General features: G+C 40.3%; 1 protein-coding gene across 3 annotated transcripts in view; it reads right to left on the bottom strand.

Moving 5' to 3' along the window:
- LOC135945197 (leucine zipper putative tumor suppressor 2-like) overlaps positions 1-14,662 on the bottom strand; it is a 59,239-nt gene that overhangs the window by 3,781 nt on the left and 40,796 nt on the right. For 2 of the 3 annotated variants that reach the window (XM_065492716.1, XM_065492706.1), the window contains one exon: positions 11,312-11,533. In XM_065492716.1, coding sequence (XP_065348788.1) covers positions 11,312-11,533 — 222 coding nt within the window. Of the gene's footprint in view, positions 1-6,348; positions 6,525-11,311; positions 11,534-14,662 lie in introns of those variants that run through there. The other variant, XM_065492725.1, reaches the window with a different exon arrangement.

Below are 14,662 nucleotides of genomic sequence, written 5' to 3'. Positions count from 1 at the left end.
TGCCCGCCCGCTCGCCCAGCACTCGGCAGCCCGCCCGACCGACCGACTGACTGACTGAATTAGTTGCCTCCTTCGCCAAACCAACAGCCGCATTTTTTTGCAACCTTCAAAAGTCCGAATATGTACAAAATTAAAAATAAAAACACAACAAACTTTTTATTTAACTTCGATGGTTTATTTAGAACATCCTTTGTGTGCAATTCCAACTTCACTAACTCACTAGAAACTCAGGTAAAATTGGTCAATTGTCTAAAATTCACTGCCCTAATTAATATTTTGTATGTTAGATCCAGTTGAAATTTAACGTACACCTCGTTCCACAGCTAAACTCTCGTGTTTTAGGAACGTATGGTTCACATTGATTCAATAGAAAGTATTTATATTTTCCTTGGGATAAAACGGTCGAAGAAAATTTAGTGAGAGCAGGGCTTAATTTAGAATCAAGATAAACGTTTATCACAGTGTGAAAATAATAATTCAAGTTCTCTTTTGAAGAGAACATTACGTTAAATTATTTCCTCACGTGTAAACAAAGAAAAATTCAATTAACAATTATTAGGAACATAAAAAAACTCAAACTTGTTTCAGTTTTAACCATTTTTCGTTTTTGTTTCGTTAAAAGTATTACTTATTTTGATGGATAAAATAAAATCAGAATTTAAGCACGTGCAGCTCTTCCACAAGGCGAGCAAAAAATTTAGATACTCCGCAAGAGCGGCTGAAAATTTAAATTTTCAACGGACAAGGCGAGAGAAAAGCGCGGCAAACGGCTTCTCTATCTCGGCGGCGACGGAGGAAGAAAAGTAAGTGTCGTTGAGCCGAATAATTCGCTCGCGTTAACCGGCGGTGCGCACTTTTTGCCAGGCAGCGCTCATAAGGCGCGATTCGCCAAGGAACGAACAAACATGTCATTCAAGGACACCGAGTATGTGTGCCCGGGCTGCGTGCCGTTGCTTCTCATCAATGAAAGCGATCGAGCGAATAAAAAGCCGGGCTCACGCTTAATCTTTTACTCCCTTATCAATGCGCGACGTGCGCGAAATTTTAATGGAAATCATTTGCCGCGGCTCGTTAATGAATTCGCCGCCGCCGTTGCTGCTGCTGCTGCCCACCACCAGCTATAGCTGTATACCAACCAGTTCCGCGTATTTTTGCCGACAAACACACGGCAGACCGCGCGCCGCGCGCAATTATAATTACGCCGCGCGCAGATTAACATAATCGCGCGCTGCCTTTAATTAAAAAATCCAACCCGCTGCGAAAGTGGATTTTTTGCGGTGGATTTGTTCGCTTCTTCGCTTTGTAATTATTGTACAGTTAGCCGTTTGGCTATTTTGCCAAATTAAAGAAGGGACAGCACCAGTGTTAAGTGCCTTCGACCTGCCGCATTTTGCTTTGCGAAAAAGTTTGCAGATCGTGCGCGAAATTACAAACCGCGTGATTCACGCTGCTGAAATGTAAAGGTCAACTACTTCTTGATTGAATAATGGAAAACGAGGGTCAACAACAGAAATTTAGGCAATTTTAACTGACAAAGTTCAGCTAAACTAGAGCAGAAAAAATGAGATTTAAATTTAGAGATAAAAATTTTTATTTAAGAATTTGACAAATTTTTATAAAATTATATATTTAGAAATTGAATTCAAATTTATAAGTATTGCACAAATCTTTGTGACGAGTACTACATGTCCACAAAAAATCGTGATTTATTTCGCGAAAAGGGGAGTTTTCCTCAAAATCAACTCTGTTTTATTTCTCCAAACAAATTATAATAATTATAGATTGATACAAACTTTGGGGCTCATTTTCACAGAGCTCTAAACGGCAACTTGGGTAAATTGCAAATTTTTTTCCAGTCCTCATTAACATTTCAAAAGTAAAGGAAACTTTGACTCTCTCCTGTTCCATACATTTGCGACCCCTTTAGGATCAAGAATTCAACCGCCATGAAAATTAATGCGGGAAAAAGAAAATGTTAATTTTCTCTCGGTGCAAGAGTAAGTCACGCGTTGAGCAGAGCCGGAGATGAATTCCTCAGCACACGCGGCGACGAGTTGCAATAGTTAATTAGATTAAAATGTGGGGCACGTCGCCAGAGAGCACCTGAGAAAAGACACCTCGCTCGCCAGCCTGTGGCAAACACACCTGTATGGACCAGTCAGTGGGAGGCTGCGCATGAATACGTTTTATAAAAAGCACGCGAAAGACACACAAACATATTTACAAGCGCGCCGTGAGTATATAGCCTGTGCTAACGGCGAATCTTCGTGCGCCCAGCACCGCCGCCGCGCAGCTCTAAAGGAAGGAGAATGAGACCTACTAACTGAAAGAAAATGAATAGAGCAGGCCGCGATGGTGAAAAAAGAGCGAGCGCGCGGCCAGCGAGATACATCATGTGCTGACAATAATACACACAGGCATGAAATTTATAATTTGCTTAATGGAGCTTTAAGACTGCTGGTCATTAGTTTATTTTCAATAAACACGGCCGCACGCGATCCGCCAGCCGGGGATGTGAGAAATGGTTTCCATTCCGTAGTTGGCCAATTTAACGCGTGGAATGGAGCAAAAATATAAATATTAGTAAAGAAAAACCGTTACTATCTGGCCGCGTGTGATTAAAAAATCTTCTCGTGTGATTAATGGTCGGTTGATTGATTTTTGTTGCTATAGCAACGCACCTAATCTAATTTTGAGGGCACTATCAAAATGTTTGAAACATTAATTTTTGTTTGTTGAAATTTCAATAATTAATTTAAGCTTGCTAACAAGCAAATGTATAAAAAAAAGGATTTTTCCGAATAAATTGATATAATTCGCAGGATAGATATCCTGCAAAAATTTTCGCGATATTTCCAAAAACCAGTTTGCAAGTGTCCCATCGCCAGCTTCTATTTCTCACATCCCCGCCCGAGCGAGAGCGCGGACTGGTGCTGCGAGCTGCAGCTTTTTGTTCCTTCCACGAGGGCGGTTCGCGAAGCAGCAGAGAAGAGAAAAGACGACCGAAATCCTGTTCTGGAGCTGACGAAGGGACACAATAGAAAAAGAAAATGACCTTGTGTGCGTGCCGGGCGAAATGTAATTAAATTTGGCGCGCGGATTCACCCGGTGACCTTGCTGGGCTTTTTGCAGCACAATGCGAAATTTATTTTTGCAGCCGCGCGCGCGAGTGTGTCTCGGGCTCTTTTCATGCAAATTCGCACACTCATATGGGTCCGGGCGGGCTGTGTTGTGTATGCGGACCAACGGTTGTGTTCACCTCTCTTTCTTTTCATTCTTGCTTTCTGGCGTACGTATACGTACGTACGTACACTTGTCTCTCGCTCGCGATGCGGAGCTGGTGCGCCTGCACCGGCCAAGTGGGCCGAATTCAACCTGCTGAGCAGCTGCGCTTTCAAAACTCAACCGCAGCACCTTTTCAAGAGCGACTAAAGGTTAAAATCCTTTCTTAAACTCCATTTATCGGCCGATCGGGCGACCCGCTCGTTTTCCGCATACGAAACTTGCGTACACGTTTATATTTTTAACCCGACCGTTAATTTCTGTTGAAAACTCTCGCTAATCTTTCAATTTTGAATTAATTCTATTTCTATATAGGCACTAACCCTTACTCTATTGTAATTCAAATGTTCTTTTTAGTAATGAAATCCCTCATATTAAATTATGTCTTATGTAATCGTCTGATCTTGAAATAATTTTTTAAATTGTTAAAATAAATTTCGGAGCTATGAACGAGCCACGCTCGCTCCTTAGAAAATTATCTTCAGTCTGTCTGTGTGCAGATGTGCCGGGCTAATTTTAAGATTCAAAATATGAATTTACTGCGGATTAGCAGGTTAACTTTACCTCATACATCCTCATATTATCCGATTATAATATTTGGAAACAGAGGCAAAAACCAGTCTGTCAGTTCAGTATGCCAAGAAAAACAATTGGCTTTTTTTAATCACCAGGTTTGCTGATGGAAGGTTTGGGATTGGCCGAAATTGCAATACAAAACAATGCTCCAATTGATTCTGTTATTAATCTCCTAGCACGATTTTAAAATTTCAATTGCTGTCTGGGATGAGAAAATGAGAAATTTCTTCTACCAACTCGCAAAATAAAAATTATTCTGCAATAATTAGTTAAACATATTCAAATACTCGAATTTAATTTTGTAAAAAAAACTTTTAGACATTTTTCAGGAAAATTGTGTGTACAACTTACACGAACAACTCCTAAACATAAATTTGATGAGTGGAACTTTCTTTTCCGAATTAAATTATTTTTGTACCCTGTTCGGTGTTGCGTAAGTAAATTTTTCTCTTGATGGGGCATTCATTTGAAAGTGCCGAGAGTAAATCAGCGAAAGCACGATTTGAGGGTAAATATGGGCATTATTTGGCAAAAATAGGCATGAAAATTGAGTAACGACATTCGCATTAGGCAAAATTAATTTCATTTTAGAAAGGGAAAGAAAGAAGCAGCTGCGACGTTTGGACCGAATCCAAACAAGGGAAAGTCGCCGGTGTGCGCAGGAGAAAAAGGGAACGATCCCGTTTCTGGCGGAGTCAAAAGAGCACCGAAATGATAGCTATGGTCTTCCGCCTAGTGTGTGCGCGCGCTTCTGATGCTAATTTATGGCCGAGAGTGCGCTGCACGGCTGGAATTAATTACACGACGACGAACATTGTAATCGCGGAGACGCATAATATAAATATACACACACTCATGTGTGTGTGTGTGTGTGTGTGTGTGTGTTTGCATGCAGTGTGTGCGGTGTGTGTCTTATTTTATGTGCACAAGCAGTCAGCAGGCATCGCCGGCGGACTTTTAGCGAGCGATTCTCAGCCTTTTATATTGTTAATGCAGGTTACGAGGCCGGGTCGCGGGTCAAATTGGGAAGCTCATCTGTGTGTGTGTGTGTGCCATTATGAACTCTGCACGCTCCAACACACATGGTTCCTTATTCTTTTCCCTCTTTCTTTTTCTCTTGGTAATTTCTCCACTTAAGAAAGAAAGAGAATTTTGGCCGAGCCATTTGTTCTAAACAATGTGCTGTTCATTCAAACGGCTTCGGAAAAACGCGGAATCCGTGTTAATTGCGTCCAATCAAAAATTTCACTGCTCAAAGGTTCACAAACCGTTCTCCGCGGCCCGGCAGGGCGTTCCTTTCAAAAAGTTGAATTATTGTCGGCGCCGCATCCGAGCGAGCAGCTGATTTTGCTCTCTCGCAGCTCGTGAAACACGGCGATTAAACGTATCATCCTGCACTCAACGCGCAGGCAGCGGCGTGCATTAATTCAAGAGTGCGCAATGAAAGTGTCAACGCGCACAATGCATGCAGATTTCTCCACGCCGATAAAAATAACAGCCGTGGGTTCGGCTCCACCGCGGTCCACAGCGAAGAATAAAAAAGTAAAAAACGCCGTGCGTCCGGCACGCCGCATTAAAAACCGACGGCGGATAATCGTCTCGCGGTTTGATTTATGGTCGCGCGATTATTTATAATCGGCAATAATGACACGTTACATTACACCGACGTGCAATTAACGCAAATACAGCGATTCAACTGGCCAAGCAGGCTAGATGCGTGATGATCGTAATAATTACTGCTTCTTAAACGGTATGAAATCGATTTGAAAGTGCGTGCGCGTTTGCACTCACTATATATAAATGCGTGCGTTGATTGATGCTAAAGACGCGCGTTTGCTATGCAAATTGGCTCGACTTAGAAGAATTGGATGCCGCTCGTAATTACACGTTTTCGGAGAAAAGCATAAGGTCGTCGACGGTACATTAATTGTCACTGAAGGTGCTTACTGCATATGAAAAGGTTGAACGTTCAACTCCATGGCTGCATTGCTCAATATAATTGCCGGCATAACTTTTAATTCCTATGAAGGCAACAATTAATAGGGTCTAACAGGTAAAGAATAAATAACAAGATTTCTCAATTAACCCATTGACATTAGATTTTCTTGAGTAAACATCGAAAATTTTGATTACTGGGAAAAAAGATATTTGATTTTTTCAATAAGATACCAAATAAAGTTTGTAATAGAAAAATTGTCCTCAAATAATTTAAAAAAAGCTGAATTGTGTGATTTAAAATTAAAAAAGTAAACATATGCAAAATGCAACACCTGATCCGTCATTTGTATAAAATATTAACCTACCGTTTTGTTTTTAAAAATCAAAGTGCGCTGCGACATGCAAATAAGCAGCAAATGTGAAACAAACGGTCAAATCTGAATACGGAAGTCTTATGTTTTGTGCCCTACTTTCGAGAGTCGCACCTGTGTTGGGCAAAACGGCCCAAAAACCTCACTTAAGCGTGGGCAAAGGCAGAAAATCTGGGCTCACCGGGTCGAGTTCCTGTCGAAGCGCTTCTTCGATTGTGGACACGATATTTTCCGGCATGACTGCGAATTTGGAGAGAAGAGAAAATTGGTCCTGTCGGCGCGGAGGCTGGGCTGCGTTTGAGCGCCGAAGAAGAAGCAGAGAAGAAGTGTTACTTGGAGATGAGAGAGGAGTTCTACTTTGCGGCAGCAAGTGCCAAGAAGGAATGGGATTTAACCAATCTAACAAGTGTATCTGCAGCCAGCGAGCGGCTGCTATAAGGAGGCAGCCCGGCCAGCCAGCCAGCCAGCTTTCATCTCTGCTGGGAGATTCGAGTTACCGCTATTCACCCTCCAGCGTACTGGCACTATGTCAAAATAATTTATTCGAAAGAGTGTACGCGCACAAAAAATAAATAATAATAGCGATAATGGTGCCGATGTGCGTGCAATTTATGCAGATTTTGTGCGTCGCCATTGAGTTCAAATTCCAACGTTTGTGCGAGCATTTTTGTTTTAATTTAATTTAAGTTTATGAAACTGAAAATTAAATCAGCGAAAAATATCGAAACCGGTCCAAAGTTTTCTAGTTAAAAAATTTGTGACGCAGCAATTTTTTATTTTTTCCGGTCAAGGATTTTGAGTGTTGATTTAGAACTTTTCGCACAGATCGTTATATTAAAGTAAAATAAAATTACCTAATCTTTTCAGGAGATCGAGATTGAAAAATTTACCAAGAAAACAATTAATACAACATTTATTTATTGAGTCTAATCAAGGAAGATTCTCTACGGTCTCAGCCATAATTAATTTTTTTTGCAATGAATGCGAGTAGAGATCCTTGCTTTATGCAGAGGCCCTGAATAATATAAAACCTTTTTCGGAATTATAATTGTCTATCAAAGATTCGTAAAAAGAAAACCTTGAAAGAAAAACGTTGGAAAATAACTCCACGATTCATTGACACACATGCAAACACATCTCAACTTTTAATTTATTTGATTAATACTCTTTTATGAGTGTGATCACAACACTGTACAAGTATGAAGCAACGAGAAAATTCTTCCCGAGCAGATGTAGCATAAAATATAATAAGCAACAAGTTAATTATAATTGAAATCAGAGTCTTGGATTTTTTATTGCTCTTAAATCAGTCCAAATTGAGATGTTCGAGGTTGATCGCTGAAATGGAATGCCACGCGGTGCCACAAAACACGCAATTGCGCCTGATCCGCAGTGGGAAAAGCAGGTGCATCGTGAATATTCACCGCTTTATTGCACCACTCAATTGTGAGTTTCAGTCAAATTAAGTGGAGCAGCAGCCGGCTGCTGCATATCTAACCTTGGGCACGCAATTTGTTATAATTACGGCGCTGCACCAGGCGGTGCACACGTCAGTTTAATTAACTTAATCCAGACACTGTTGTTTTACATGCAAAAGTGTTTATTAAGCTGAAATAAAATTGGATAAAAATTTTCAAAAGCATATTGAAGTACGCAGGGATTAAATTGGATTTCAATGCTGAAAAAAATGAAATTGCAATAAATTTAAATTTGGAAAAAACCTTTCGTTTAATATTTATGATGCGCTTCGAGATTTTCCTTCCAACTTGACTGGGAGTCACAGGTGCATGTAATTCTAGAGATGCATTCTGCATATTGCATTTAAGCGAACCAGAATGGTAATCTGAGCCGCGAGACTTTTCCATAAAAGCAGCTCGGAGCATTCGTACCACCAACGGAGTCGGACAGTAAAAATTGCCAATGTAATCTGACCGGCAATCGCACACAATAACAAAAGGGCGCCACTAAAGCGGTTTTATTTTGCCAGTAAAGTGTTAATTTTATTAGTAAAAAGCCGCGACTTTTTTATGTCCTTTGCAGAGAGCGCGCGAGAGGCACGAACATCAAACGTCTCGCGTATTATTTATCGCTATAAATTAAATTAAAACAATAAAAAAAAACACGCCCGTGGGCAACGTTAGCGTCGTTAACTGATATTATAGGACTATATTACGCGCGTTCGCCGGTGAGGCGAGATGCGACCGGAGCGCTGCAGCACAGCTTAAGGCGTTTTCGATTTTCTTTCTCGCTCCCTTTCCGCCTGACTCCGTTTTTACAGCCTTTGTAAGTACATAAACGATCGTTTTTTGATACTATATTCATCTCCAAGTGGACCGGCCTTGCGCGACAAATTTGGGCCTGGGAAAGGCTGCTCGATCGCCTCACGCGGAGGAGACTTGGACGCACGCAATTCCAGCGCCGGACCAGAATAATTTTCTCTGTGTATGTTTTTTTTTGTCCAACTCGCTGCTCGTAAAATTGTTCTGTATTCACGGCACATTTAATTAATTCCTTTTTTAAGGTGTTACCCCGGCTGAATTTGTCGAGCAGACATATTTTCGTGCGAGGTGCGATGTCCGATGAGCAATTTACAAGCAAACAATGAAACCTTTTTGGCTTTATTACCGTCTGTACGAATGGAAGAAGTGTATGTATTTTACCACAGCCGGTTTTCGTGTGCGGTCTCACTCAGCTAAAATTACAAAAGTGGCTCTGCGCTCAACTAAACTTAATATTGGAGAGAGACGGAGTCTTTTACTCTACAATGAAATCGGCTATAAAGGGGGAAAGGTATTTTCTATATAGATTGTAGATGCTCCTTTCTTGACTTATTCAAAATTTGGAGAAAATTGGAAGTTATTAACTTTTTTCTATGCGTCCGATTTAAACTTTAAGACACAAAATGATTACGAATATCTTTTGAGACAGCATTAAAACCGTCCAAAACTTCCAAAATCCATCTAAATCACTTTTGAAGCCAACAGAAACCATAAGAAACAAGGAAAATGGTCTCATTTGTTGGTGAGTTTAAGATTTTTCAGCTTTATTTCATCAAATTTTGTGCTGCAAATATAATCTTAAGGGAAATTTTTAACGTTTTTTTCCTGTTAAGTTACAGGCCGTAAAAATTCGCATGCAAAACTATCTGAATTTGATCTTAAAGCATATTTAGAAGAAAAATGTCAAGCCCCTGAAAATGTGGTATTTGCAAATTGGTAAAAAAAAAATAGGTAAAGCAGTCTTAAAACTATTTAAATTGAGCCCAAACCCACCTTAAACATAAAAAACCGTCTCGAATTCCTAATCCTAATCGTTTCGGAGATGAAGCACTTCATTGGTTTTTTGAAATTCTAGGATGAACTTTCTATTTTCCTCTGGTCGATTGCACTCGATTGTAGCCGCGCGAGGCTGGAGTGCTCCTCTTAAATCGCGACCATTTTCCGCATTGTTACGCTAACCCCGTTTACTCGTTATAAAACCGGCGGAGTGAATGCAAATCGTGCGGCGGCCGTTCGTGGCCGGCGTTTGCGACGCGACACTGGAGCACACAAGAGCAGCCGGCAGCGATCTTGTATTACGCCGGCTTGTAAATAGCAGCATGCCGACCTTGTCTCGGTTCTCACGGCTCCGGCGCACAAAGCACTTGGCCACAATCGAATTTGCATATTTATCCCCGCGAGTTGCACGCAGCGGCTTCTCCGTTTAGCCTACAGCCGGCAGGTGCACGTGCAGACACACCGCTAATTGACAGTTGCATTTCGCCTGCATCCGACCCGTGCATGACCATCAGTGTAGTTCAATAAAAAGAGACGTAAGATATAAGCGAGGGAAAATATTGAAAGAGTGTAATTTACTTGATGAGAAGTTTGAGCTGTTTTGCTGCGTTTTAACTTTGATTAATGAACAAAAATCCATTCATTCCCGGTTATTTTTTTCTTTTAGCTATTCTTGTCGTCCTACATCCATTACTAGACGGTTCTGGTGGCTGATTTTTGCTAGTGAATACATCAACCGGTAAGAAAGAAATTGTCACGACAACCCAGTCATCGAGTATACAAAGATTGACAATTCAAACAAATAACATTGTTCTCCTCTATGCAAGGCTGTTCTTCGTTTTTCCTTTTGAATCAGGTGAGCGTCTGCAGTATCAAAGAGCCGATTCTTGACACCGTTTTACAAACAATAAAAAATAGCCAAATACTAACAAATTACAAAACTCGCATACAATTATGGGTTTTATTTTTAGATTTTGGATCATTATTATAATTTTTGTAACAATAGTTGGAAAAATATCAATATTACTGCAGAGATTTGATTTATATCCGCGAAGTCGTGGCTCCTCCGTGAGTCGACTGCCAAATCGGTTCACTTTTATGGGCTGCCAGCAGCAACAGCTGATGTCAATTGGCGTAACGACTCGACTCGCTCTCTAGCTCGCTTTTTGCACCAATGTAATTTGGGCGTTTTATGGCTCTTTGTGCGCCAGTAATAGATCATTAGGACAGCCTTTTATTTATGGCTTCATTTAGAACGGACACACACGGATGCGAGAGTGGTATTACTCAGCATGCTCCTCTTTGCGCACGAGACACTGATTTATTTCGCTTTGTGGGAACAAACGAGAGGAACTCTGCTTGCTTGACGGAAGCAAAGAATATTACCCAAATTTAAATTAGCTTCAATGCATTAATTTGCATGAAAAATTAAATTTAATACCATTTCTTCTTTTTTGGGTCAAAGCTAGACCCGCACATTTTCATTTTTTGCATATATAATTTATTTATTTGCGTTCTGCCACTCAATAATGAAACTTTTTAATCCTCTCTTTATGCCATAAAGTGAAAACAAAAAATAATAAAAAAGGAAGAACAGCTGCAAAAACGATTAACTGCAGGATTATAATCTCTCGCAGTGCTGAGGCGCAAAAAATAAGCAATTGTAATTGCTGTACATTTACATTAAATCACAAAATTGAAAAGTATAAATGTTCCTGGAACAACACAAATGAAGAAGCAGCCAAAGCTAAAGTCGTGCTGACAAAAACACGAAAATGGCCTTGGAAATTTTCGCACAGTACGTTCGTGCCGTGCACCAAATTAAGACGCAAATTGCGGCGATCTAAGAGTCGGATTTGTATCACTCACCTTGGCAAGGTTTGCGGAAATGTTGGGGGGCGGATTGGCCGGGAGGGGCGGCGCGCTGGCCGACACCGGGGGCACCTGTGGCGCCGGGCTGGGGCTCTCGGACGACGCCGGACTGCAGTCGGAGGAAGTGTCTTCTTCCTCAGGGTAAAGGGTACTGCCGAGGCCGCTGTCTTGCTGCCTCGTCGCCGGCGGGTTGTGGGAACTCGCGCACCGGCCGCCGCTCTGCAAACAAAAGCTCATTAGTGCATTTTGGCTCATTATGCGGGAGGAGTCGGCGGGTGAGCGCAAGGCCAAAAGCAACATAGGCACCACGCGCGGGTGTTGCGAGGAGGGGCACGCAATGGCCAAATTCGGGAAACGACATTCAGGCGGTGGTTCTAAGTGTCGAAAATAAGGAACGAGGTATTAAATTTTAAAGCAGTTTATGTCTTCATTTAAAAAAAGAAAGTTATCAAAATAAGGACATGAGATGCAATTATTTAATTAGTGTGTACCTCTCAAGGAAGGCAAGCATATATAGGGAAAATTCCGTGCCTCTTAAATAGCAGGAAACGAGAAAAGCGAGATGATTGCAATATCTTAGTGCAATTGGCATTAGCAAAGTATTGTGAATGTAACATGGTTTTGCTGTAGATGATGGGAAAATTTAGGGTTATTAAAGATTTTCATAATTTCTCATAATGGTTCGTGTTGCCTAGAACACTTCCCTAGAGATTAAAAATTAAAGAACCGCTCCCTCATTTGCGTGGAACCAATTAACGCAATATTTTTTTGCATTAGATGAGGATTTCAGGGGAAACAAGTTTCCTAAAAGGATACAGAATCATCAACTAAACAGCATGTGGCTATTGTGATTATGCCCATTACGCTTGTGTTCATTTGAGTGGATTAGGAATCCCACTAATGGACCCCTTGATAGGGAAGGAAATGGTAATTCTGTGCGTGCAATACATGAAAAAACGTCTCCTGGTTGGTTGAATGACCACTTAATCCATGCTACTGTCTAGTTTTGCGTGTTTCAGGGAAAAACTGTGTCATGCAAAATTTAAGGTTTTTAATTTTATCAACTAGCGGCGTCTTTCTGCAAAGCACTTGTTATGAATTATGACGATGATGTGTTTGAATATAAATGTCATACATGCTGGCGTGTAAAAATACATAATAGGTTGAAATGCCGGTTTCATAGGTTCAAATTGTTTGTTTAGCCGCTCAGAATTGCCCAATTATTATTAAGTATATAAAAAGCAGTCAACATAGAGGAATGCGGGCTTTACTTGAGAAATATAAATTAATCCCAATTTGCACGGACTATACTCTAAACTGTTTCAGAGTAATCAATTTCTTGGCAACAAAGTGTTTTAACATATCAAGCACGCGGAAAAAGGAAAATAAGAAGCGCGCTTTTAACTCTCCAGTCTCCAACCGACGAGATTGCTTTTAGCATTTTATCAAAAATGCTCAGCACCGTCTTCGATGATATTGAATGTGTGCGTGTTTTTGTGTCCTTGCGAAAGGAAGAATTAAGAAATCTTCGCAATCACATTCGACTTTATAGTTATTGGGGGTAAAAAGGCAAACGCAATAAAAATGTAATAATAAGCGCGTATATATGAGTATTGGAGGCGTAATGTAATCAAAAGGAACAATAAATCAAAGTGCTCTCTCACTCTCAGAAGCTCCTAAAAGGATTTTGCTTTTCACTCTCTCTCAGCTGACTGCCTAAAAGCAGCCGCGCCAGGCAAATGGGAAGAATCATAAAGAACAGGATGCTCTTTGGGAGCGCTTTTAAATGAGCCTTCATCGGGGATTTGTTGCAAAACACTACTCGTCCGCTTTTCGCATTCAAATATAGTACTGCCGGTGGAATGTCGGCGCCAAAAAGATATCAGCACCTCAGATTTCGGCGGCGGCGGCTTTGCTCGCGACCCATAATCGCACTTTGACCGCGCCGCCAGCCTGAAACTTGCGCAATCATCGCTTTGTCATCAAAGCGCATTAATTCTGCTTTTGCTTGTTGTGAGTTACCGTGGAAGCCTGTTTTTCCTCATTATGGCCACTTCTTTATGTGCGAATTTAAGCCTTCAAGCTCAAGTTGCATGCACTCGAAACATATTTTTTTTTTTATAAATTTCAGGTCCTGTAGTGGGTTGGTGTTCAGGTAAGTTATATTATGTAACATCATTTCCTATCTTTCCAAATTTTTGAGATTGCACTTGAGACGCTTGTTGTCCATTTTTCCAAGCTCAGAACACGCTGACTTTGGACACTATCAGTTTTTGCCAATTTCAAATAAACATCTTAACGAATGAATTAAGGAAATAAAAGTGTTGTGCACCATTTCATGAAAATTTCAGCCTTTGCTCTTGTCCGTTGAAATAATTTACTCGGGAGAAAAATAGGTATATATACCAATTTTTAAAGTGGAAATATTATTAAAAAGATTTCTAAAATGACGTAGTTTAGCTGCAATTTTGTTAGGATCTAAAGTAAAAAAAAACTTTAAAAAAAAAATTATAATTATAGTGCGTTTTATGAATTTGATAGTTTTATCACAACTCATTTTTAATAGCAAGTTATTTCTAACCGTCAGAAGTTCCAAATTGCATTTTTTTAGTGATTTTTCGTCATTTTTGTAAAAATTTAGACGGTTGCATACGGATGTACTTCAATCTTTGAACAGTATGTTAATGAGTAAAATTCCATGGGTTAATGAAACTCTGGTTATCCTTTTGTATGTGCTCTAGAACAATTTTTTTGTTGTACTCAGAAGAGGCATATTGAAACAAAGAAAAAACTAATGAGTGGAGTTCTATACCCATCAAATATCCCAGTTCCAAACAATTACAAACACAGTTTCATATCATAAATTAATTCGTAAATTGAGCTGGGCGTGCAAAAAGGGCAGGTTTTGTAAAAATCAGAAGAAAAAAATTGTTGATTTAAAGAATCTGAGAGAGTTTGTTGGTTAACAGCAAAATAGTTTATTTTAAAATTGGCTCGAATTGCTTGAAATTGTATATGAGTAACATTAATTTCAAATCCGCCTTGTCACTTAGTAGCATTAATTTACCAGAAAAGTATTATACAAACTGATCCCTAATGATTGCATGACGAGTAATTTATTCGAATGCAAAACAACCCGAATTCTGAACCGTATAAGTATTACAGTATTACAAAAGCAGTCAGCGCGCAGAGCCGTCGAACACGTTAAAGGCGTTGATTGCCTGCTCTCCGCGCCTCCGGTACATAAACGTCCACCCAACCAATACACATATTTCGCCGGGGAGCAGCGAGCGCGGCATTAAAATTTCTCGGAGTGTTTCTTTCTCTGCGCGAAGGTAATAGGCCACC

Source organism: Cloeon dipterum, chromosome 1 (genome assembly GCF_949628265.1).
Source record: "Cloeon dipterum chromosome 1, ieCloDipt1.1, whole genome shotgun sequence".
NCBI lineage: Eukaryota > Metazoa > Arthropoda > Insecta > Ephemeroptera > Baetidae > Cloeon > Cloeon dipterum.
This window is presented reverse-complemented; position numbering and strand designations above follow the sequence as displayed.